Consider the following 25,858-nt stretch of genomic DNA (forward strand, 5'->3'; position numbering starts at 1 on the left):
TTCGTTTATCAATTAACAGACCAATAAACAGTTCACTACGTTCATCATCGATCATTCGCGTGCAGTTGCGATGGCCTCTTCTTGGGCCTTACTCATGGAAAGGCTTCAAGCCCTTTTCATTGAGGCTTCTGACACCTTCTAAATTAGAATTTTCTTCTAGTAAAACCTTCTACTTCAAGACTTATTTGATTTTGACCCTAATCCGTTTGTTTTTCTATTTAAATTTATTTTATTTTTTATTTAATTTAAATTAATTTTTTATATATATTTTCAAAATCTAAATCACTTTAAAAATCCACTTTCAAACTCTCTTAAAAGTGTAGAGAAAATTACGAGAACCTCTGAAACAGAGTTTTAGAGGTGAAATTGAGTCGCTTTATCAAAGAGCTTTCTGGGCCGAATAATCTCTTAGCCCATCAACAAAGAAAACCCACTTTCAGTATTCCTTTAGATTTTGGCTGTGTATATTTTGTAGACAATCAAAGGCCTATGGTGATGGGCTGTGATACAGAATACAATATAGAAGGATTCTGTCATTCGGAGTCTGGACCACCGCATGTTCTGGTTAATCCCCTGTGTACACCTGTGAACATGATGCAATGGTCCATCGAAGACCACGATGGATCTCCCATCTGAACTTCTGGACCAGCCCCATGAACATGATGATGACGACTCTTTCCAGGTTATAAGAAACTAACCTTTCCAAGTTAAGTTTAATCATTAATAAATGCTAAAGGGGCCCTCTCGTGAGTGTCTCTTTCTCTTCTAGATCCATGAAAATTTAAAAAATATTAGCCTGGAAAAGATAGCCATCCAACGGTGTAGATTAAGCAAGAACTCCACCATCCTCAAAAGAAAGAAACCAACCCCGCTTTTTGTCAGGAATTTTGGATTCACATATGAGTTGTTTTACCTCGTATCACTGTCTAACTAAATGAAGCCTCTTGAAGACAAATCCCATCGTGCCAAGTCCTCAGGCTAGTATTATAGCCCAAAACCAGCTATGATATATATTGGAATATTTAAAACGAAGGTCCTAGCTTCAAAAATTGAATTAGGTATAAGAAATAAGATGTTTAGGGCGGGCGTAGGTCTTCCTCATCATACTTTAAATCATTAGTCTCCCCTAATTCTTACTACAATATTTTGAAGTTACCTAGCTTATGTAGCTACACTTACGAAGATCTACCTCCCTCGTCAGGTTATCGATCCATAAACCGGAAAACTTTTTATTGAAAAAACAAAGAAACAGAAGAACAGATAATATATGAGTCTGGGGTGTGTGTTATATGCATATTATATTGTCTTTTCTGGATAGATGATGTGTTTTTACATGTTATTTATTGGATTTTGACCCATTAAAGAAGATAGCCGTTAGGGGCGCGGCAGGGCAATTAAAGAGCATATTGTATAATCCATGAACGAATGCACGTGAATAAAAAAAACAGGTAAGAAAAAAAAAGTTCGTTGAGAAGAGGGAAAACTATGGATTAAGAAAAAACTAGCCGTTAGGATTTTGTATAGGAGGAAGAGCCACCCTCTCAGTGAAACTTATTGCCTCCCCGGCTCCCCCTGACAACATGTCTCCAAGATTTCTCTCTCCCAATACAAAGATTCCTCCTCTCCCCCTCTCTACTCCACTGTGAGTAAGATCTTCACGTGGTCCATGACAGAAACCCACCTCTTGTTCTAGTTTGACACTACAAAACCCACTCACAGGTGTTTTAGCTCCTGTTTCATTCCTCTGTACTTCTTCTACACACTAATGTCTATAAACTCAAACTCTCTCCTTTTCGTTGAAACAAGCAAAACAAAATAATCTTTGTTTTCTTCCTTCCTTTTTCCTTCTTGTTTAGTCATTTCTAATCTCATTTTTTCTACCTGTTTGATGGTTTATGGAGCATCCAAATAAATCACTCAATAGTTTTTACAACTACCCTTTCCAAAATCTTGCCGATTCATGCTGCATGTCCAATAAGAAGAAGGAGAAATGGAAGATTCAGTCACAATTACAAAATCCCTTTTCTCTATACACCCACATTTTCTTGCTTATCCAGCTTCTGCTCATTTCTGCATTTCAACCAGTTTCGAGCCAAGTTTGGGATGGTGTGATTGTCACCCAAGCTGATTTTCAAGCACTGCAAGCCTTCAAGCATGAACTGGTTGATCCGAAAGGCATCTTGAGAAGCTGGAATGACAGTGGCTATGGAGCTTGTTCTGGTGGTTGGATTGGAATCAAGTGTGCTCAAGGCCAAGTTATTGTAATCCAGCTTCCTTGGAAAGGACTAGGAGGCAGAATCACAGAGAAAATTGGCCAATTTCAAGAACTAAGAAAGCTTAGCCTCCATGACAATGTCATCGGTGGCTCAATCCCTCAAGAATTGGGATTTCTCCCCAATCTTAGAGGTGTTCAGTTATTCAATAACAGGTTGTCAGGTTCAATCCCACCTTCATTAGGTTCTTGCCCTTTGCTTCAAACTCTAGACCTTGGTAATAATTTACTCACTGGGTCTATCCCCTTTAGTCTTGCAAACTCTACCAAGCTTTTTAGGCTCAATTTGAGCCACAATTCACTTTCGGGTTTAATCCCAGTTAGTCTCACAAGCTCTTCTTCCCTGATTTTCCTTTATCTTCAATACAATAACCTCTCTGGTGCCATTCCAAACTCTTGGGGTGCAACGCAAAAGAAGAGTAACATTCTTCCACTTCAGTACTTATCCCTTAGTCACAACTTCTTTTCTGGAAGTATTCCTGTTTCTTTGGGCAAGCTGAGAGAGCTCCGAGAAATTTCTGTTAGTCACAACCAAATAAATGGAGCTATACCTGTTGAAATAGGGGGGCTTTCTATGCTTAGAACACTTGATCTTTCCAATAATGCCATTAATGGAAGCTTGTCTGATAGCCTTTCCAATATATCCTCTCTTGTTCTGTTGAATCTCGAGAACAATTACCTTGATAACCAAATTCCAGAAGCCGTTGGCAGATTGCATAATCTCTCTGTCCTCAACTTGAAGGGAAACCAGTTTATTGGTCACATTCCTGCAACAATAGGAAACATTTCTACACTCACACAGCTTGACGTGTCCGAGAATAAGCTCAGTGGAGAAATTCCGGATTCCCTTGCCGACCTAAATAACCTTATTTCATTCAATGTTTCTTACAATAACCTCTCAGGTCCTGTTCCCATTCCTCTATCTCAAAAGTTCAATTCAAGCTCTTTCGTGGGGAATATTCAACTATGTGGATATAGCGGTACTGCTCCATGTCCTTCCCAAGCGCCTTCCCCAAGTGTCCCAGTTCCACCACCACCAGAGAAACCGAAGAAACATCATCGTAAACTGAGTACAAAAGACATAATTCTCATTGCAGCAGGAGCTCTTCTCGTTGTATTGCTTATAATTTGCTGTATTTTGCTCTGCTGCTTGATAAGGAAAAGGGCTGCATCAAAATCAAATAAGGGTCAAGCCACGACAAGGGCAGCAGCGGCAACAGGCGAAAAGGGGGTCCCGCCTGCGGCAGGTGAGGTTGAATCTGGTGGAGAAGCTGGAGGGAAACTAGTCCATTTTGATGGGCCAATGGTTTTTACAGCTGATGATCTTTTGTGCGCAACTGCTGAAATTATGGGAAAGAGCACTTATGGGACTGTCTATAAGGCCACGTTAGAGGATGGGAATCAAGTTGCAGTGAAAAGATTGAGAGAAAAGATCACCAAGGGCCAAAGAGAGTTCGAAAGCGAGGTTAATGTGCTTGGTAAAATCCGGCACCCAAATCTTTTGGCATTAAGGGCATATTATTTGGGACCTAAAGGAGAGAAGCTTCTTGTTTTCGACTACATACCTAAAGGGAGTCTGGCAACATTCCTCCATGGTTAGCAAAATTGTTTTTTTTTTTAATTGGCTTTAAATCTCTATAAGTGCTCTCTTCAGCTAGTGACATGCTGTATTTTAACTTGCTGGGCAGCTAGAGGACCTGATACACAAATTGATTGGCCAACAAGAATGAAAATAGCTCAGGGCATGACGCGCGGCCTGTTCTATCTTCACAACAACGAAAATATCATACATGGAAACCTTACATCAAGCAATGTCCTTCTTGATGAACGCACAAATGCAAAAATCGCAGATTATGGCCTATCTCGGCTAATGACAGCTGCTGCCAGCACTAACGTAATTGCAACTGCAAGTGTATTAGGATATCGAGCACCAGAGCTTTCAAAGCTTAAGAAAGCAAACACAAAAACAGATGTATACAGCCTTGGAGTGATTATTTTGGAACTTCTTACTGGGAAGTCTCCTGGTGAGGCAATGAATGGAGTGGATTTGCCCCAATGGGTTGCCTCTATAGTCAAAGAAGAGTGGACTAACGAAGTTTTTGACTTAGAATTGATGAAAGATGCCTCGGTAATCGGTGATGAGTTGCTCAACACATTGAAATTGGCTTTGCATTGTGTTGATCCCTCACCTTCAGCACGACCAGAAGTTCAACTAGTCCTCCAGCAGTTGGAAGAGATTAGACCAGAGACAGCTGCAAGTCCCGGACCTTCCGGAGATGACGGTGCAGGAGTTCCTTCAACAAGTGATTAAGGAAGAAGGGACTCTAGAAATGGGGTTACTTATTTGGTGGCCAGAGAGTTTAGGAAATAGAGTAGACCACTACAATTCTTTCATTCTTGAGTCTTTGTTTTGAGCGTTATTATTAGTGTCTGTAGGTTCTTCCAATTGATCCGAAAAACAGGACAGTTTTCCGATCATGTTGCACCATTGATTTATATGAATCTACAACTCTTTCATTATTGAGTCTTGGTTTTGAGTGTTATCATTAGGTTCTTCCAATTGATCTGAAAAACAGGACAGTTTTCCCATCATGTTGCATCACTGACCCCTATATGGATAAGGTTGATTATCAATTCCTTCAAAAATAAAAAATAAAAAGTTGATTATCGAAACCTCCATTAAGAATCTCTAACTTGTGAGCTTTCGACATGACTTGACTATGTTATAATTTTCAGATGACAATTCACTATCATGACCCTTCTTTAACAAGGCTGATTTACATCACTTCTTAACGTTAATTCGCACGCACATGTACTGCGCAACTTGATGTGCTGCGCAAGTCTGCAAATCCACTTCTTTCTCTTTCGATCCATGCTTCCCCAAGTTTATGTATACAACAAGCTAAAATGCATGTTCATGTTTTATTATAAACATCTTATGTTCATGAAAAAAACATAAATAATCTAATGGTAATAAAAAAAGAAAGATGGCATGGCATATTAGTAGAAGAAAGGAGAGATAAAAACACAAACATGCATTTTAACTTTTATATATATAAACTTGGGAAAGCATGGATATGTAAGAAGAAAAATTGAATTTACAGTTGCGTATGTAGCACCTGCGCAACACATCTAGTTGCGTGTTGCGCAGGGGTATGCTAGTTTGAGAATTGCTTTGCAACTACTAGATTGAGAAATATATTTTTTTAGTATGAACTCTCCAAAAGCTAGATTATTCAACTCATCCGTCCTTTTGGCGTTGCTACACACGCTTTCTAGAAGACGGCAACAGTCAGCCTGATGTTTGGATTGAACAAAAAGAGAGGAATTCTAAAGCACGGTATCTTGAGGTCAAGACTCGATAAAGCACGGTCAATTAAAATGAAAGCCTATCTAAATTCTAGGCAAAAACTCCATCCTGAATTGTTAAAATGACAATGCTAATCCTTTAAGCTACGAGCCCACAACATTATTAATTATTATAAGGGGTAACATTGTTTTTAGAACATAAGAGAAACTTAGCTTATTATTCCAATCATGAGACCCGGCCCTGCCTGCCGGCTAATCTGAGATTTGTGCCTGGTTGGTGGAAATCTCGGTTTTTTTTATTAAAATAATATGCTTTATTTTTTTATATAAAAAAAAAAAGTCAAATATTTCAAGCCTCAATTAACTGCTGCTGTTTGTCAAGTGTGTAGTCCTTAACATATTGTAGTTGCACTGCAACTAAATCCTGCTTTTCTTGCTAGTTGATTCATCACTTCTCGGTGGTGAAGCTAGGTAACAAGGAAGGCAATTGCTCATTTAATATTTTCATACTTCCTGTTTTAATCCTCATACTATTCAAATTTCCCATTCATTTCCAAATAAAAATACATCAATTGCTCACAAAAGATTAGCCTCCTCAACAAACATGTATTGCTTCACCAATGTCATCAGTAGTTGCCTCGGGCATGTTGATGGTCCTAAGGAAACACAGATCTTCTTAATTCTCGAAGGAACAAGCTGTGAGGAAAGGTATATATGATTCCAAAGCTAGCTATCACAAGAATCATGTATGGATGACGATATGTGAAACCGCTGTTAATCATAACTATGCATTTTCAGAGCGGACTATGCGTACTGGCAGTCTTGAAATGATGGCAATAACATGCTATAAAGCCCGGGGAAATTATGTGACCGAACATATGGAAATGATTATAAAAAGAGAGAGAAAATAACGAAACTTTATTAAGACAAGGCAGCAGAAAACTTTGACGACGAGCCTTTCTGCTCTTCGATCAATTCTTAAATGTTTAGACACTTACCACTCATAACGACTTGTAATGCACCTTCTTTTCCTCGTAAGATTCTTGAAAGACACAAAATGTCAATAACAAACATACCAACTTAATAATTTATCTTTCACTCTAGTTCACCTATCCAATCTCTGTGTATCTTTCTCCCTCTACGCTTCCATTCAAAGAGACTAATTGTTTGTTCCATTGTAACATGTTCTTTTCAGGCTTTGACTATCAATTCTCATTGCATCTTCTGCATGTAGACATGGGCAATTGCAAATTCGCCCAACCTCAGCAAATCGCACATCCTTTCCTTGCTTTAAGATGGTTTCATACAAGCTCATATCGCCCCCTCCTGGCTATATTTACCAAGGTCGTGTGGTAAGGTCTCTGTTGGGCTTGATTTGACTGTCAGGCAACTCGAATCTCCTTTTGCAGATTACTGGCGATCGATAGGTAACTTGTGGGGGGGGCAATGTTCTAGTTTAGATACAGGCTATAAAAAAGAATAAACAGGGAAGGTGAAAGGACTCTTCTTTAAAATAAAGGGACAAATGGTGATGCGTTTGCAAAGAAAAGAAAAAAATTCGTTATCGGTCTTCTAGATGACTGGCTATGATCTCCACCCACCGATTTCCTACAATCACAATTTCCGGGATATTCATCATTTCGCACATTTTCCTGTTCTTGTCTTTTTGAAGGGATTTTCTAACTTTTGTTGAAAGGTTTTGGGCACCTAACAATTCTCTTTGGCGCTAAGGCATGAGAACATAAGTAGCAATCCTAGTGCATGTAGTAGTGGTGGCGAGAGTATGATTTCTTTCTTGAACCCTTGTTTTATTCTCCATGTCGTTTCACCCTCTCAACCACCGGCGTACTTAGGATCATCAGGGTAAGAAGCTAGCTAGCTTGCAATTCAACACGATAAAACTAATCTCTCATGCCTCCAGAGAAAAAAATAAAAGAGAAGAGTGATGGCCTCTCATGCCTTCAGATCAATTCGATACAGGTAGCGATTTAATTAACTACAAAACTTTTTGCCAGATATATAATAATAATAAAAAAAAACTTTTATATTTCCCATGAATAAACTTTGAAGAAGATGTTATTAGCACTACTTTTCTAAATAAGATAAAAAAAACAGTCCGACTTGAGAGGAAAATTATAACTAGTCTATTTAAAATTATATTTATTTTAATTGATATATATTAACTCAAATTAATTTATTTAATCTACCGCTCGGGATGGATTTTATAACAATGTATAAAATTACATTTATTTAGCACAATCTTATAAATAGAAAAACTTGTTATTTGTTTACTTAAATTTTGGTGTACATGCTAACACTACCCATCTCTTTTTAGTGAAAGTAATAAGAGTTGAGTTTAAATGAAGTGATTTTTTTTTTATGTGTGTTATAACATTTTTTCTATCTATCTCTAATAATATAGTTTTCTCTCGTAGATATAGGTGATTTGTCAAACCACATTAAATATTCTAATAGAAAATTATCAAAACATCATCGGTCGGAATTCCTAACAAAAATTACATTTATTTAGCACAATCTAAATAGAAAAATTTTTATTTGTTTACTTGAACTTGCAGCACGCAAGCACCCATCTTTATTTTTTAAAATAAAAAAGGAAGAAGAAGAAAAAGACATTGCTTATTTCTTATGTTTAAAGTTTTTGCAACTACAAGTCTTCTTTTCTAAAAATCTATAAACTTCATAAAACATATGTTAAGTCTTGCAAGGTGGGTCTTGTTATTACTGCAATTTATTATAAATTATAATTTAGTCACTTTATTTTTAAAACAGCCGTAAATTAGTCTCTAGCTTGTTTTTGAAAAAACAATGCCAAGTCCTCGTGTTTCCTTATCACTTCTATAATTGTCTTCCACGTGCTGTAAGCCTGTAAGTGCTGGCTCCACCATCATTTAAGTTGCTGTGTTGTGACCATTTCAGTTATTTTACTCTCGAAAATCTCCTTGTCCGCACTAAAAAACATTAATCAGCCAATTATGTTATTTGTTAATGAAGTAATCCATAATGCCAGTTATAAAACTAATTTATAATATCCAATTTAAATATACATGCAGGAGGGGCTACCTATAATTAATCACGTTAAATCATAGAAAAATAAACCCAATACATAATAATATTGTTCTTATGATGGATATGTATCGTTAATTAAGCCTATTTATTGCGAAGAAAAAGAAAAAGAAAAAGCATGGAATTGCGAAGAACCAATTCCCAGTGTCAATTTTCAACTGGTCAGTTTTTCTTGGATCGAAGGCTTTTTTTTTTTTTTTTTTTATCTTTAGAATGGAAGGTTTAGCTAGTTAACCAAAGTCAAACGAAAACAACACGCAATCGTAGAAATTAAAGACATCAAACTAGGAAAATATTGCAGGTTAATCAATCATGCATTGACAAATGAAGACGAACTGAACAAGTAGAAACAGAGATCCATGGTTCCTTTGCTTTTATGCCTCTTATAATATTAATTAATCGGAAGCTACCTGATTTCCCTTTTTATCATTAATCCAAATCTCTTTTCACGCATTTCAAACCGACTGTTGTTAAGAAATTAAGAAGTTTTAGGTTAGAACCAACCCATCTTTGATATAAAATCACATTACTACCTACTAAAGGGGACTTTTACAGTCATCCAGGGAAGGAAACTTGATTGAATCTTCAGCCTTGTTCTGGACATTTAACCTAAACTGATGACTTGACTTGCATCATCACGCCGTGTTCAACAATCTAACTTAATCAATGGTCATGCGTGTATCTTATTAGTTAGCAGGAATGTTTCTGAACGTGTCGGTGACAAAGCACTGGTTAATCTATATCCATGCGAACACCAGCTAGCTAGTCATTTGTGAAATTGATCAAAGTGATCATAATTATGCTGCATTTTCAATAAATTTGACCGTTGAACTTAACTACTCACCATTTATTTTGCCGTGTCGTGTAAATAAGGTGCACTAAAAAACCACTAATGGTTTAATTACATCTTTTTTACTTCAAATTAATATAAGAAATATCCTCAAATCTGATGATTACTCGTCGATCAAGATTAATTTTTTCTTTTTAAAAAATATAAAAAAACCCCTCATATCCATCCAATGTATGTAATTAAGAGATCAACAAATCTGTTTAGATATTAATTATGAGATTTGAATTTAAGAAGCAAAGGGAGAGAATAATTTGATGAAAGTGTGGCTTCACGTTGTAATGGCTATATATATTATATGTAGAAAAAATTGTTTACCTGACTCCTTTTTTTGGAACACACGCTTTCTAGATAAACAACTACTTTTCTTTACAGGAATTGCTGTTTCGATCTTGATAAACTATTTCTGACAGCTGAACCATTCTAATTACGGAAAAAGGTCAGCCGGCATTGGCCTTTCCTTTTTCTCGGACACTACGACATATCAAGCTGATCTCCCTGTTGCTTAAGAATGATATGTTTAATGAAAATGACTGTGTTTTGCTCGCAGATGGTGATGTTACCTGCAACAAAGTTATTTAGTCCCGATCGAGTTTGGGTGTAAATTTAGCAATTATTATATATAATTAAGTAGGTCGTTTTCTGATCCCCTCAATTATGGAATAAATATTAATTTCCCACTTCAAAGTAAACACTTTTGTTAAAAAAAAAAGAAGAAGAAACTGTCCTGGAGTTTTTTGGATTATTATATTTAAAGATTTAGAGGAACACAGTCCATCTTATTTCCACATAAATTATTATAGTACTGTTGTTTTGTTGAATTAATTTTAGCATCTAAGAAAGACTTTTGAACCAAGCACAATTAAAAGAAATTATACCATTTTCGATAGGCTAGTGGGTGCACCAAGCTAACCAACTCCTTTGAGGTTGAACCAAGTCGATCTGCCCCTGGAATCCGACCATTTGGCTCTTTACCGAAACCTAATCTGCCAGCTTCACATAATTCTGTGCGTCGAATTTTTCTTATAAATAGAGCTTCCTCTCTCCAACTCTCCACACCAACATTACCAACTTAACAAATAGCATCAACTAAGACGGAGGTTTGATTGAGAGATGGAGGTTTTCGACAACATTTTTGCCATCAATCATCGTTGCTCTTCGTTCTTCCTAGGCCTTCTGTTGCTCCTAGCTTCTGCATTGTCCTTGGCAGATGCCAAAAGTCACTACCATGATTTTGTTGTATGTCTCTCTCCCTCTTAATTTCCTTCGTCGAACTTGTCTCAAGCTCTTCCTCTACGTAATAAGATACCATAACTATAATATTTTTATGTATTGCGATGGTCCAGATTCAAGCAACTCCATTGAAGAGGCTGTGCAAGACCCAGAATTCCATCACGGTCAATGGGATGTTCCCAGGACCAACACTAGAAGTGAATAATGGAGACACTCTAGTTGTCAATGTTGTCAACAAAGCCCGATATAACGTTACCATCCATTGGTAATTAAATAGATTGTCTTCCATATTTCAGCTTTTCTACATGACATCAACCTTTTTTCTTTCAATAATAATATTTCTTGACGAGCGAGTAAGCATTACAATAAGAATCGCACCTTGTCTATCGTATCATGAGGCATGCATTTTTATATATATAATACTATCGTTTTTCTTTTTGTTCAGGCACGGTGTTAGGCAGATGAGAACGGGATGGGCAGATGGGCCAGAATTTGTGACACAGTGCCCAATTAGACCAGGTGGGAGTTACACCTACAGATTTACCATCCAAGGACAGGAGGGGACCCTGTGGTGGCATGCTCATAGCTCATGGCTTAGAGCCACCGTGTATGGTGCTCTAATTATCCACCCAAAAGAGGGATCTTCGTACCCATTCTCTAAGCAGCCCAAGCGCGAAACAGCAATTCTTCTTGGTAATCCAACTATTCGTTGTTCCATTAAATCAGTTTTTGAGTACTCATGATTCATTAATCAATTTATAAGTACATAAGCTAGCAATTATATACACGAAGATTGGTAGCTTAACTACCTAAATGAAATTAAGAGCAAATGATTTGTGAATTAATGGAAATTAATTAAGATGGGAATGATGTTAATCACGTTGATTAATTATGTTGGTAATTAATGATATATCAGGTGAATGGTGGAACGCGGATCCAATTGACGTTGTGCGGGAAGCAACTCGAACGGGAGGTGCACCCAATAGTTCCGATGCATATACCATCAATGGTCAACCTGGTGACCTCTACAACTGCTCTAGCCAAGGTATGTTTAAATACTTACTCTTCCCCAAAATCAAGGGAAAAAAAAATTGTTGCTCATGCATTCTATCAAAAAAAAAAAAAAAAAGGAAATAACAAGATTAGCATTTGAGAAAATTTCTAGCTGGCTAATTGAGCGTACAGGAGTGTGATAATTTTTGTTTTCAAATGTGTTTAACTAAAAAAAAATAATACTTTTTTAAATTTTTTATAGTTTTAATATATTAATATTAAAAATAAAAAAAAATTAAAATTTTATTTTGATGTATTTTACTATATATATGAACGAGAAGAATCCAGAAGTCGATTCACACGCAGCGGATAAAATGTCTAATCGAAGAATTTTGTTTTATCCTGGGACAGAACTTAGTGATGGTGTAATGATGTTCTTTTAACTAACATGCATGGTTATATGGACCCAAGCATGAAGCATCCACCCACGAAATATAAAAGTCTCAGACAAAATAGTTTTGATCACTAGTTTGCCAAAAAAAAAAAGTTGGTGTGGAAAGGGATAGGTGGATTCCAAAATTGTAGACGAGCAAGAAAAGTTGACTGGCCAACTAAATCATCAAGTCATATTCCACAGGGACCAAAGACCAAATCATTTGGGCCTAATGAGCCCAGGGCCAGAGTCTTTCAGCAGAGACCTGAATTCGTGTGCTAGTAGTTCTTGGTTTTGGAAGCGATCATAGAAAATAACCTGTTTTGACGTCAATTTCTTTTGCAGATACTGTAATTGTACCAATAGACTCCGGCGAGACCAATCTTCTCCGAGTCGTCAATTCAGCACTGAATCAACCCCTTTTCTTCACTGTTGCCAATCATAAGCTCACTGTTGTTGGCGCTGATGCATCCTATGTCAAACCCTTCACCACATCAGTCCTGATGCTAGGACCGGGCCAAACCACCGATGTTTTGATCTCCGGTGACCAGAATCCTTCACGGTACTACATGGCAGCACGTGCCTACCAAAGCGCACAAAATGCACCATTCGACAATACTACCACTACTGCCATTCTTGAATACAAATCATCCCCCTGTGCTGCCAAAAATTGTTCATCAAACAAACCAATCATGCCACCATTGCCGACCTTCAATGACACAGCCACCGTCACTGCTTTCACTAGTAGCTTCAAAAGTACTGGTAAAACCTTTGTCCCGACCGACATCGATGAGAGTTTGTTCTTCACAGTTGGTTTAGGTCTCAATCCATGCCCACCGAATTTTAACAAGTCTAGCCAGTGTCAAGGGCCTAATGGAACCCGCTTCACTGCAAGCATGAACAACGTATCTTTTGTGCTCCCATCCAACTTCTCTCTATTGCAAGCTCACCACCAACGCATACAAGGAGTTTTCACCACTGATTTCCCAGCAAATCCACCACGAAAGTTTGATTACACTGGTAACGTTAGCAGGTCCCTCTTCACACCTGTTCCAGGGACTAAGCTGTACAGATTGAAATATGGGTCAAGATTGCAGATTGTGCTACAAGACACGAGCATTGTCACATCAGAAAACCACCCAATTCATCTTCATGGATATGACTTCTACATTATCGCACAAGGATTTGGAAATTACAATCCCCGAACAGACCCGTCAAAATTTAACCTTGTTGATCCACCTCTCAGAAACACAGTTGCAGTGCCTGTAAATGGATGGGCAGTCATTAGATTCGTAGCAGACAATCCAGGTAAAAAATATAAACACTCTGCATTCATCATACACTGATGTCAAACCTTAGCTCCAATTGGACTCCAATCTAAATTAAATGTTTCCAACTTTCTTTTCTTTTTTTTGCATAAATAGGTGTTTGGCTAATGCACTGCCACTTGGATGTTCACATCACCTGGGGTCTTGCCACGGCTTTCTTGGTCGAGAATGGAGTCGGAGAACTGCAATCCATTGAATCCCCTCCAGAAGATCTGCCTCTGTGCTGAGATCAGCAATAGAAAGAAAATATACGTACCAGTTTGTTGAAACTCATAAGCCCGATCGATAACATAATGTTTCCATTTGTTGTAGTCTTAGTTTCATTGTTGGTTTGTTCTTTCCTTTCGGGTGATAAAGCGATTACAGGGTGCTGCAGTTAGAAAACTCGGTTCCAATTTATTTAGCAATACAATGGCCATGTTTCTTGATTCCAGATGCACATAATTCTTTTCCATTAATCATTGTTGCAACAAAATCTCACTTCTCCCTCCCTCTCTCTCTCTTATCTTTAATTATCTTTTGGACAGCTTCAATGCTCCCATCCTGATAAACATGAGGGATGTGATTCAGAATTTACTAAATTTGAGGAGTATTGAAGTCTAAATTATAGTTGCAAGAAGACCCCTGCAAACTATTTTTGTGCTTTTTATCAAATGCGAGTGTATAAACTCCACTGATTGGCATTGCCCTGCAACAATTGTGTCTTGTAGCAGACATTGGAGACCGCCCAACTGAACTCTCTCTCTCTCTCTCTCTCTCTCTCTATATATATATATATATATATATATATATATATATATATATATTGGGGTTGAGCTCTGCTCAGCTACCTCATTAACTATCATGATTCAAATATCCTCAAGTCAAATTTAAAAAATAAAATTGTCATGAATTTCCAACCGTAAAGTTAGAAAAATAAATTACCTAAAACAAAGAGTTACCTCACGTCCTCACCCCCTGTGTAATCAACAAATGGTTGAATTCTGAAAATTCTCATGTGCAGAATTAAGTACATATTATTTTGTAGTTGTTTGGAATTTCGTTTTAAATGGTATTCATTAAAAAAAATTGTTTAAAACACCCTTTAAAAAACAACATCTGTAAAGAGCCTGTGGAGACAAGATTAATCTAATAATAAATAGTTAATTATGACTTAGTCTCTATGGTTAGTCAATTTCTAACCACTATTGACTAGATATAGATACCCCAACATTCATTGTTCCAACTTAATTACAGGTGCGTCAATGACCAGAAAGGAAGTTTAAAAAGAGAACCTTCCTAGAAATCAGCGACCTTTCGCTCCCTTTTTTACCTGAAGTATGTTTTCCCTGTTGCATTGCAATTAACCACTAACCAGAGTTACTGAAGTATAACTTACACAAAATTTAATTATGACTTAGTCTCTATGGTTTCATGAAACTAATTAATTACTCCATGTTATTTCAATGTTTAACCACTAGTCACTAGATATACCCCAGCATTCACTGTTAGTACTTAATTACAGGTGCCTCGGTGACTACATTTTAAAATTTTGAAATTATATGGGTAAAAAATAATATTAAAATAATATTTTTTAAAAAAAATTATTTTTAACATTAACATATCAAAATAATCTAAAAATATATATATATTTTTAAAAAAATACTTATTTTATCAATAAATTAAGCACTTGATTATATGATAGACTAATTTGTCATGATTCATTAAAGAAAATCTAATATGTGTACTCAAAAGTTTTTTGAAAGTACTCATATCGTTAAAATCAAAGAAAATAATAAATGACCGAGTAAATACATAGAATTCGAGTGGTAAAATGCATAGAGTTCGAAATTTAAAAAGAGAGCCTTCCCAGAAATCAGAGAGCTTTAGCTCCCTTTTTCTCCTGAAGTATTTTTTCCCTATTGCATTGAATTTAATAACTATAATAAAGATAAAGAGACCGAAATCAGCAATAAGGTTGCTGTGGTGTAGTGGTTATCACGTTAGTCTTACACACTAAAGGTCCCCAGTTCGATCCTGGGCAGCAACATTTTGAATTTAATTACAACTTTTTGCTTACAAAAAAGGCAGAGAAGAGAAGGGGCTATAAATATCTAGGTTTCTGTTCTTGGATTTTTCTCTTGTCCAGGTTCAATTAATTAGATTAATCTTACCTAACAGAGAAATCAACGATCAAGAATCATTATAGAAAGTGGGTTAGGATCGCTTCTGTCTCGGTGGGCACAAGCAGAGCTGGGTTTGGAAGTTTGTAGTCGCTTTATAAAAAGTAATACACATATCTTTGGTTGTTAATGAAGAAATGTCGGTGCCCATCGATATTGTTGGACAGAAGCAATATGTGCACTTTGCCTTAGTGGGATTCCCCGATTTTGCTTCATCGCTCTTGTCTGTTGGCATGGCATCGCAGCTTTTATGTGAAAACTACCACTTAGTGCAAAGTGTTCATGCAACAACAACATGCCAACCACTCTAGCTTTCCCTGTAGTTATTGAATGCCGTTAGAACTGTCTCTTAAATTCGGCAATGGGATTCGATTGGGACTCGAGACAAGGATTTGTTGTGTACAACATGTTCGGTGCTAAAACCCCCTCTTAAATTCCCCTTTGCACTTGAACAATTAAGTGCAAAAGGGTTTATGCATTATGTGCCTACTAGTAGTTAAGGCCTCGGGGAGAGTGTGTTTGACGCCTTTGCTAGGCCTCTCTAGGGCTGTCGTTGAGTTTTGCCCTAAATGTCCATGTTCTTTGCAGCTTGCTAGACCTACAGAATGGGTTCCTCGTCGTGTTTTCTATTACGTGGGCGCCACATAGAGAACCCACCACAGTACAGGCAGCTAATTCTCGCGTGAAAACCATGTGGGATTAATTGACTTGTAGGCAACTGTCTATGTTAATAATTGCGTGCTTCAAGTTAATTAATGGTTTTGCAAGAAGTTATTATATATTTATGAACTTGGAACGTTTTATTGTTCAAGTTTAATGGTAAACCATTCACAACCACCATGGAAATTGAAAACCCAAGAAAGCAAGGTCGGCAACGTGCATGCTATTAATTAATAATCATAGCACAGAAGCACACGGGAAGAAACGAAAGGAAATAAAGGGTGGTGAGAGACGAAGCGCCAGAAAACATTGACGAATTAAGGAGGCATCTGTGTTTTTGGATCTTTTTTTTTGTTAATTTCATTTATACGATTAATCGTGTTGCTTATGACTTCGTAATTGCCACTAACTAACATCTCAAGACTCTCAACAGGTCAATAACAAACTTTACCAAACAGGGCACCTTGCTTTTTCAATCTTGTTCACCTATCAAAATCCTTGTCAATCCCTGTACGTCTCTCTCGATCGCTAGATATGCTTCCTTTCAAAGAGACTAAGCTCTTCTTATTTGTCGTTTATCATGAAATTCAAGATCTCAATATTTCATGAAATCATTGTTGGCAGAAGTTAATTCTTTTTCTCTTATAATCAAAGACAATGTGAAAAAAAAAAAAAAAAAAAAAAACTCTTCAAGGAAACTACTCATTTTACTATAATTGTGACAAAAACAAAATAAAATATTTTATTTCATCTTGACATTTAAATTGGAAACAAGATTGTTTCGGATGACAAAAAAAATTACTAGAAACTAACACTTTAAACAATTAATGTCATCTAAGTGGTAACACAACATGGAATTATGAGTTTTTTTGTTCTTATGTTTTAAAAATATTTTTAAAAAATTTTAAATTTTTAAAATTTTCCCTTTGCTTCAAATATTTAATTTTTTTAAATTTGTTTTTAATATGTTGATGTGAAAAATAAATTTTAAAAAATAAAAAAAAATATTATTTTGATATAAAACATTTTAAAAAACAACATGATTAATAATATACTGCTCAAGTTATCTAAAAAGTTAAAAACAAAATGTTACCGTTACCATTACCATCTAGTTTTATTGACAAAATCCCAATTGTAACTGATTTAGAATCATCCACACCTGAAAATCGCCTCTCCTGAACACTTACTAGCTCCTTGATAAGGAGTTAAAATGATTGATAGTATTGTCAATTAATGTACTCTCAAGGTTAGTAAGTTTGTTAATATTTAATTGAGCATTCGCCCATCAAAGAAGTAGTTTTCGAGCATCGCTCTCAACTTGTGTGCCGACCTTGTTTGCTAGCACAAAAGTTGGAGGCCTACATCAGTACTATCTTCATTTATTTGCAACGAGTTTGACCGCTTCTGCATGGGTTAATTAATTAATTTCTTTTGGTATCGGGCGATTGTGCTTGTCCAATGATATGGATGTTGAAATCCTAGGCATTACAAGAAGAAGAAGAGAAGAAAAGGCAAGGGAGGTTGCATTAATTTCTATACGTAACAGCCCATTTGATGAGAAAGAATTGAAGAAAATTATCTTATAAATAGTCTAATAATAAGAATTCGGGATATCAAAAGATTTACTCCCTATAATCTCAGGTTTAAATAATGTATTTATTAATATTAATAGCCACTGGAGATATACTTAGTTATTAACTTACGGGTTTATGAGAATTAATCGAGATGTATGCAAACTAGTCTAGATATTTATATGAATAAAAAATAAAAATTGAAGGACCAAAAGCCTTCTTTTTGCCAACAAATATTATGAATGGTGGTGATCTGTTGAGATTCAACCGGAAATTAACGAAAAGACTTGTGAAACAAGCATTTGAGAAATTATCCAATCTCGCTATGCTAGTGGGTGCAACAACTCCCATAGGATTGAACTAAGTATTGCCTTCGAAATCAAACCACTCCCTAAATCAAAACCTAATCTGCCAACCTCAAACAACTCGTTCTGCTTCACGCTCATCCTATATAAGGAGTTCTTTTTGACTCCCTTCCATCACCACTCATCTTAATTAGCCATCACTCGAAGAAATCAAGGTAGGCTAGCTTAAGAGATAAAATGGAGGTTATCAAGTCTATCTTTGCTGATCGCCATTGTTCTTTCTTCCTGGTCGTGCTGCTTCTAGCCTCGACAATGTCATTAGCGATTGCAGAGATCCACCACCATGATTTTGTTGTATGTCCTAGTAATTAACTCCTTATATTCTTTGGTTATATATATATATATAATGTATCATCTTCAAATCGATCCTGATCTCCATCTTTCTCCTGGTGAACGTTTATATTTTAATATGGAACAGGTTCAAGCAACGAAAGTGAAGAGGCTGTGCAAAACCCACAATAGCATCACAGTCAATGGGATGTTCCCAGGGCCAACCCTGCAAGTGAAAAATGGAGACACTCTAGTTGTAAAAGTTGTCAACAAAGCCCGATACAACGTTACCATTCACTGGTAATCAATTGCATGAGTCACGCATGCACGCGTGATCGCATTCCTACAAGCACACACGTTCCCGACAAATCATTACATGGAGCATGAGGCATATATACAATGCTTTTTTTGTTTTGTTTTTTACCAGTTGCATGTTCGAAATGACTGTTCATCACACACCCAGCTCTCGAACCATTCCACCTCCACTATTCTTTGGCACATTGTCTAATTAGCAATTGACTTCAAATCATCATATTTTTTCAGGCATGGTATTAGGCAAATGAGAACGGGCTGGGCAGATGGGCCAGAATTTGTGACACAATGCCCGATCAGACCAGGTGGGAGTTATACCTACAGGTTTACTATTGAAGGACAAGAAGGGACACTGTGGTGGCATGCTCATAGCTCCTGGCTTAGAGCCACCGTTTATGGTGCTCTAATTATCCATCCAAGAGAAGGATCCTCGTATCCGTTCACTAAGCCGAAGCGTGAAACACCCATACTTCTTGGTAATTATGCATCATTAATCTCCTCTCAAATTCCTTAACCATAATTAATTACTAGATTCCCTTAATTATTAACTATTAACTTAGCTTCAAAACAAATGTTTGTGTGTTCCAACTGTTGATTCTAACTAACCATGCATGATGATCAGGCGAATGGTGGGATGCGAATCCCATTGATGTGGTGAGGGAGGCAACTAGAACTGGAGCAGCTCCAAATATATCTGATGCATATACCATTAATGGTCAACCTGGTGATCTTTATAATTGTTCCAGCGAAGGTAATTAATTAACCACATGTTTACTTACAATCAGCTCTACAGTAGGAAAACCCGTATATGACCTGTTGAACTATCTTGTGATCGTGAACTGTATCGAAAGAGCCCAGTCACAATAACTTAGCTCCATGCTCAGATGGGGCTTTTTTTTTTTAGTCTGGTTGGTAGCTGTTCCAAAATTAGCTTTAACATGTATAAACAGGCTTTCAGAAAATATTGAATATTAACTGTAGCAATCAAGTAATTATTAGTACGCTGGAGCCCAGGAAGTATCCTATAGCCCAATAGACTGCTAGGGAGACCCATTCCAAGACTTGATCTAGTTTATGTATTTCATAAAAGATGATCTCGACGAACTGATATTTTTGCAGATACTACCATTGTTCCGATCGCCTCTGGCGAGACAAACCTCCTTCGGGTCATCAATGCTGCACTCAATCAACCGCTTTTCTTCACCATAGCCAATCACAAGTTCACAGTTATTGGTGCTGATGCCTCGTATCTTAAACCCTTTACTACCTCGGTCATAATGCTAGGACCAGGCCAAACCACTGATGTTTTGATCTCAGGCGACCAGCTACCTGGCCGATATTACATGGCAGCTAGAGCTTATCAGAGTGCGCAAAATGCACCATTTGACAATACTACAACCACTGCCATTCTTGAATACAAATCTGCCCTTTGCCCTGCTAAGTGTACAACAAAACCAGTTATGCCTCGACTTCCAGCTTATAACGACACGGCTACAGTTACAGCATTCAGTGGAAGCCTTAGAAACCCTCGAAAAGTCGACGTCCCAACAGATATTGACGAGAACCTCTTCTTCACAATTGGTCTAGGGCTCAACAACTGTCCTAAAAACGCCAGAGCTAGCCGGTGTCAAGGACCCAACGGCACTCGCTTCACTGCTAGCATGAACAATGTTTCTTTTGTGTTTCCTTCAAACATTGCGTTACTGCAGGCGTCTCAGCAAAAAGTTCCTGGGATTTACACCACTGACTTTCCAGCACAACCACCAGTAAAGTTTGATTACACTGGTAATGTGAGTCGTTCCCTCTTCCAGCCTGTTCGTGGAACTAAGCTGTACAAGTTGAAGTACGGATCAAGGGTGCAGGTTGTGTTGCAGGACACAAGCATTGTCACACCAGAAAACCACCCAATCCATCTTCATGGATACGACTTCTACATCATTGCAGAAGGGTTTGGAAATTTCAATCCCAAAACTCATAAATCTAAATTTAATCTTGTTGATCCACCAATGAGGAATACAGTTGCAGTGCCTACGAATGGATGGGCAGTAATTAGATTTGTTGCTGACAATCCAGGTACTTTAAAGTTAATCTAGAGTCGATCCATGATCTGCTTCAATTTTTCTTTTGAACATTAAACTCATCCAACTTGTTTTTGCCATGATCGAACAGGTGTGTGGCTAATGCACTGCCACTTGGATGTTCACATCACATGGGGTTTGGCCATGGCTTTCTTGGTAGAGGACGGGATTGGGGAATTACAGAGTGTAGAGCCTCCTCCAGCAGATCTGCCGGTATGTTAATTATGATCGAAACATAAAAGAAGGTTTTACCCATTGTTGACATTCTTCAGAAGACAACAGCTAAAGGATTTTCTTTCCTTCCTTTTCTGGTTGTTGTATTCAATTCCATGTGTTGTTCTTCCCTACATTTGGGGACATAGTTCAATCAATATTGTATTTTTCCTCTCTTTTATTGAGAGATTATAGGCGGGCATACAAGAGATGGTGCCTTTGAAACAAGAGTCGCCATCTCATGTTAGTGACTGTCCTGCTTGTTTCTTGATTTTAGAGCTATTTTTCTCTCTTTGTTAATAATACAATCATACTTTATGAATACTCTGCTTTGATATTCTGAGTTTTGAACATTGCAATGATCAAACATTGATAAACATGATAAGGATGGGAAGGCAGCACAGCACCAAAAATCAACTTCTCCTTCACTGACATCAAAGTGCTGTCCATCAATGGTATACGGTGGTCTGTAATTATCAAATAATAATAATAATAATAAATCAACGTACCATGTCAAATCTATTGTTCCAGTCAATGGATCTTCTCTATCCATCATCACATACAATCTCGGTATTGTAACTCAATTTCCCTTTTTACTTTCAAAACGCGTGTAGCGTGATTACTGTAACTTTTTAAAATATTTTTTATTTTAAAAAATTATTTTTAATATCAACATATCAAAATTATTTAAAAACACTAAAAAATATTAATTTAAAATAAAAAAAATATAATTTTCTTTTTAAAAATATTTTTAAAATATAAAAATAAATATAATCTTATTTTACAGGTGGTCTACAATATATCCACAACCGAGATAATTTTTTTATAATATATATATAAAAAAGAAGATATAATCCATATGTGGCTTCACCATGACACCGGGATAAAAAAATTTAAATATAAAAAAACCAAAAAAAAATCAAAACTAAAACAATAATAATAATAAAAAAACTTGCTGAATATAATGAAAATAATTGACATGATAAGGATAATTTAGTAATTGAAACTTTTATTGGATTAATTTCCGAAACAGGTAAAATAACCATGAGGGCGGCTGTCCTGGAAAGAGGAAACAATGTGCGTAAGCTCCATGTTATAAATAGCAATTTTCTTTTTGTAAAGAAACGTGTGGTCCTTAGCCATTTCAAGTGACTCCTCGGCTTTTAAAAGGGTTCCTCTCTTGCCAAGGTCATTGGTGATGACATCAAAGGCAACATGTCATCTACCCACGGGACATGACATCAGATGTACACGTTTTGATTTTCCATTCGCCATCAAATTTAGTACTCCACTAACTAAAGGTTTTTTTAAAAAATTAATTTCTTTTTAATATTAGCAAGATCATCAAAAACATTTTAATTAATTATTATTTCAGCAATGAATATCTAATTTTGACTGATGGAATTAATCTTGTTTGTCAATATGTAACAGTCTGTATTTTTTTATTTTTTTATGATAATATTTATATTATTTTAAGGTTGTATTTGGAAATTCAAGCTAATTCGTGTTTTTAATAAATTTAATTTTTTTTATAAAAAAATTATTTTATTTTTATATATTTTGAATTGTGTTAATAGGATAATCTTAAAAATAACTTTTAAAAAATATCATAAACAACCTACTCTCCCAAACATGCAAGATTTAGATTTTGGGACAATTAATTGAAGAGTTTATTTACCATATTTTAGTACTCACGGAACTCACGAACAAATTGAAAGCCTTCAAAAAAGAAAGATGGAGTAAATTAGTTAGAAATGGCAAAAATGAAATTTCAAAGAAACAAAGGGAGAAAGTAAATAGAAAGAGGCCTGGAGAGGGGAATTCCTTCGCTGCCAAGTAAAGACGAGGGCCAACCTAGGTTCGGGACGGTTCGGGTTTCCAGGTGTCATTAGGTTCGGAATGAAGAGCCACTAGTGAAATCCAAACCGACACGTCATTAAAAAATTGAATTCCAGAAATATCCAGGGAAAGGCTATAATTATCCCGGTACCCTCGATTTTCTAAAGATTTCTCGATTGCTAATCAATTAGAAGCTGTGCGTGACCTCTTTGTTACTTTAGAAACTCTACTCTCTCAAAACAGAAAAAATACAAACAAAAAACCAAAGCGGAACAGCAAACTCGAAGACAGAAATTCGTGTAAGATTTTGATTTCTTGAAGCGAATTTCTTTGCAGGTTAGTTAGTTAATCTCAGCTTAGAGTTTTTGAAATTTTTGTTTCTAGCTCATTTTTTGTTTCTAGGGTTTGGTCGATCAAATTGGGTATCTAGGTATTGTTTAACTGGTGAAATTTTTTTCTTTCGTGGTGTCTAATCGGTGGAATTTCTCTTTCCGGTTTAGGGTTTCAAATTGGGGGTTATTATAATTGGAGTAAATTTTGTGTCTAAAAACCCAATTGGCAAATTGAGGTGTTACAGAAGTAGTTTTCTGTTTGTGGAGTGGTAGATTCTTCCGCTAGAAAGTATATTTTCTTTGTTAATTTTTTTTTTGGGTCTGTTAAATTTTCGTACCTTTGGAATTTATGAATTTACTTAATGGCCATGATAAATATTTCCGTGGTGAGCAATAATGGTGACTCTTTTAAGGGATTTAACTGATAAGAGGTTTGTTACTTGTTAGTTAAGGAAAAACCTCCTGTCCAGAGCTGGAAAGTAAATAGGACAAAATAGAGCAAACTTGGGGAGCAAGTAATTTTGCTGTCCTGACAGGATAAGGATTAGTTGGTTCTGTCTATATATATATATATATATCAAACATTAGCTGTCACTGCTTGGAGAATTTGAGATTTGTTATTTTTCTTGTGTTTCTCCTGCTCAAGTTTTTGAGTAGTGGTACTTAATTCTTCTTGTCTATCTGCTGCAGACTCTGAAACTCTTGTAGTTTGGCTGTACTGGGATCAAAATTGTTGGGTTCTGAGATTGAGAAAATGGGTACTCTTGATCAAGATTCTAAAGCTACTTCTATGCCTACGGATTCTACCAAGAAGAGGAAAAGGGTAAGCAGTAAATCTGTAGCCGAGACCCTTAAAAAGTGGAAGGAGTATAATGAGTATCTTGATTCTCAAGGCGATGGAGGTAATAAACCAGTTCGTAAAGTTCCTGCCAAGGGCTCAAAGAAGGGGTGTATGAAAGGTAAAGGAGGACCAGAGAATTCAGTCTGCAATTACAGAGGAGTGAGACAGAGGACATGGGGGAAGTGGGTTGCTGAGATTCGGGAACCAAACAAAGGCCCTAGGCTATGGCTTGGTACTTTTCCTACTGCCTACGAAGCTGCTCTTGCCTATGATGAAGCTGCACGAGCTATGTATGGCCCGTATGCTCGTTTAAATGTTCCTGATGTGCTGAATTCAACAAGATCATCCAAGGACAACTTCTCCTCAGCGACACCATCTTGCTATTCTCCAGCAGCGAGTTCTGCGGACTCTGCCACTACATCAACCCACTCCGAGGTCTGCGTGTATGAGGATCCTAAGCAGAATGTATCCAGCCAAGCTGAGGTTCTTGCGCATCATATATCAAGCCAACAACATATTGAGGATGGTTCGCAGGGAGTTGAAAATAGCACGCTGAGGGACGAGCAGCAGAGTCAATCAGAAAATCCTTTGTGGACTCCATCAGAAAATTCCTTGTGGACCGATGACTGGCACAGCTACCCGATGGATGAAATATTTAGCTTTGATGAGTTGCTAGGGGGTGTTGATGCGGGGATGATGGGGGCAGAAGGGTACTTCAACTTGGGATTTTGATAGCTCTGGAGCGCTTTCTTGAGGAAGCTATTGCTTGTGCTTTGTGCTGGTTGAAGGGTTTATAAATTTTAATGTAAAACTGGTTTCTTGGTCCCTTGCTTTGCATTTTGCAAACTAGAAGTCCAATTTGAAAAGAAATTGTCAATTATTAACTGATGTTAGGAAACAAACTAGAGTTATTGATCTTTTACTGTTTACTTGGTGGGCATTGCGAAGTTTTCGCATGGTTTAGAAGGGATTCATTTGTGTAGGGCTAACTAAAATTTGCAATTTGCAAATTGCAAATTGCAATTTACAGTGCTTGTTGATCTTATCTACCTTGTCAGTGCCCAAAATGAGCGTTTTATTGGCTCAAAGCGCTAGAAGTCAAGAGGAGGGCGACAAGCCTTGAAAATACATGTTGATTTTATTTCAACCGAGTTTTTTATTTTTTAAATATCTTTATTTTTTTATATATATATTTAGATTGTTTTGAAAAGCAATTAGGACTGTTACAAACACGATCTTTGCTCTGGTCTCGAAAACTTGACTTCTCTAGACTGACAGTACACCTCCTCTCCTTGTTTAGGTTTCGTTATAGGCACAATCCTGTGATTTTTAGTTTTTCACCATGCCCTGTGGGTAGAGTATTTTTTATTCTAGCATTTTAAAATAAAAATGAATAAAATAACATAGTAAAATATATATATATATATATATATATATATATATATATATATTAGAGATATGCATATGATATATGTTATTAGCATTATTTGAAAACTCTTTTGAATTGTACAATTTAAAACACGTGATTTAATTAGGATAGAAAAGAAAAAGAAAAAAAAATATTAAAAATATATTGAAACTCCGATGATAACATTATTGATAACGTTATAAATATATTGATAAATTAAATTTAATAATATATAAAAAAAATCATTAACAATAATTAGATAAAAAAAATATATCATTCATTTGAACTCACTATAATCATAATTGATT

General features: G+C 36.5%; 4 protein-coding genes and 1 non-coding gene across 6 annotated transcripts; all 5 read left to right on the plus strand.

The window, feature by feature from the left end:
• The first annotated feature begins 1,463 nt into the window (after window positions 1-1,463).
• On the plus strand, window positions 1,464-4,796 carry LOC118043179 (probable leucine-rich repeat receptor-like protein kinase IMK3). Its single transcript, XM_035051052.2, has 2 exons — window positions 1,464-3,867; window positions 3,961-4,796. The coding sequence occupies exons 1-2, from the start codon at window positions 1,896-1,898 to the stop codon at window positions 4,581-4,583; spliced, it is 2,595 nt and encodes an 864-aa protein (XP_034906943.1). The 5' UTR covers window positions 1,464-1,895; the 3' UTR covers window positions 4,584-4,796.
• Window positions 4,797-10,556: 5,760 nt separating this feature from the next.
• On the plus strand, window positions 10,557-13,932 carry LOC118043180 (laccase-12). The gene is made up of 6 exons (XM_035051053.2): window positions 10,557-10,751; window positions 10,859-11,010; window positions 11,191-11,438; window positions 11,662-11,790; window positions 12,517-13,479; window positions 13,596-13,932. The coding sequence occupies exons 1-6, from the start codon at window positions 10,626-10,628 to the stop codon at window positions 13,724-13,726; spliced, it is 1,749 nt and encodes a 582-aa protein (XP_034906944.1). The 5' UTR covers window positions 10,557-10,625; the 3' UTR covers window positions 13,727-13,932.
• Window positions 13,933-15,455: 1,523 nt separating this feature from the next.
• Window positions 15,456-15,528, plus strand: TRNAV-UAC (transfer RNA valine (anticodon UAC)). Its single transcript has one exon. It is a non-coding gene; the product is annotated as a tRNA-Val (tRNA).
• A 2,833-nt stretch (window positions 15,529-18,361) lies between these two features.
• On the plus strand, window positions 18,362-21,452 carry LOC118043182 (laccase-12). Its single transcript, XM_035051054.2, has 6 exons — window positions 18,362-18,551; window positions 18,676-18,827; window positions 19,071-19,315; window positions 19,462-19,590; window positions 19,959-20,912; window positions 21,009-21,452. The coding sequence occupies exons 1-6, from the start codon at window positions 18,435-18,437 to the stop codon at window positions 21,137-21,139; spliced, it is 1,728 nt and encodes a 575-aa protein (XP_034906945.1). The 5' UTR covers window positions 18,362-18,434; the 3' UTR covers window positions 21,140-21,452.
• A 1,673-nt stretch (window positions 21,453-23,125) lies between these two features.
• Window positions 23,126-25,289, plus strand: LOC118043183 (dehydration-responsive element-binding protein 2A). Of its 2 annotated transcripts, none has more exons than XM_035051056.2 (2): window positions 23,126-23,268; window positions 23,992-25,289. In XM_035051056.2, the coding sequence occupies exon 2, from the start codon at window positions 24,056-24,058 to the stop codon at window positions 24,872-24,874; it is 819 nt and encodes a 272-aa protein (XP_034906947.1). In that variant the 5' UTR covers window positions 23,126-23,268; window positions 23,992-24,055; the 3' UTR covers window positions 24,875-25,289. The 2 variants fall into 2 exon arrangements, with proteins under 2 accessions (XP_034906947.1, XP_034906946.1); XM_035051055.2 differs by having other exon boundaries at window positions 23,141-23,305.
• The last annotated feature ends 569 nt before the right edge of the window (window positions 25,290-25,858 follow it).

Source organism: Populus alba, chromosome 10 (assembly GCF_005239225.2).
Source record: "Populus alba chromosome 10, ASM523922v2, whole genome shotgun sequence".
In the NCBI taxonomy this organism is placed as follows: domain Eukaryota; kingdom Viridiplantae; phylum Streptophyta; class Magnoliopsida; order Malpighiales; family Salicaceae; genus Populus; species Populus alba.

Coding starts and splice junctions, on each gene's coding strand:
- LOC118043179 (XM_035051052.2), top strand. CDS start 1,896: ATGGAGCATCCAAATAAATCACTCAATAGTTTTTACAACTACCCTTTC. Junction 3,868..3,960: donor TCTGGCAACATTCCTCCATG/GTTAGCAAAATT, acceptor CTTGCTGGGCAG/CTAGAGGACCTGATACACAA.
- LOC118043180 (XM_035051053.2), top strand. CDS start 10,626: ATGGAGGTTTTCGACAACATTTTTGCCATCAATCATCGTTGCTCTTCG. Junction 10,752..10,858: donor GTCACTACCATGATTTTGTT/GTATGTCTCTCT, acceptor GCGATGGTCCAG/ATTCAAGCAACTCCATTGAA. Junction 11,439..11,661: donor CGAAACAGCAATTCTTCTTG/GTAATCCAACTA, acceptor ATGATATATCAG/GTGAATGGTGGAACGCGGAT.
- LOC118043182 (XM_035051054.2), top strand. CDS start 18,435: ATGGAGGTTATCAAGTCTATCTTTGCTGATCGCCATTGTTCTTTCTTC. Junction 18,552..18,675: donor TCCACCACCATGATTTTGTT/GTATGTCCTAGT, acceptor AATATGGAACAG/GTTCAAGCAACGAAAGTGAA. Junction 20,913..21,008: donor ATTTGTTGCTGACAATCCAG/GTACTTTAAAGT, acceptor ATGATCGAACAG/GTGTGTGGCTAATGCACTGC.
- LOC118043183 (XM_035051056.2), top strand. CDS start 24,056: ATGGGTACTCTTGATCAAGATTCTAAAGCTACTTCTATGCCTACGGAT.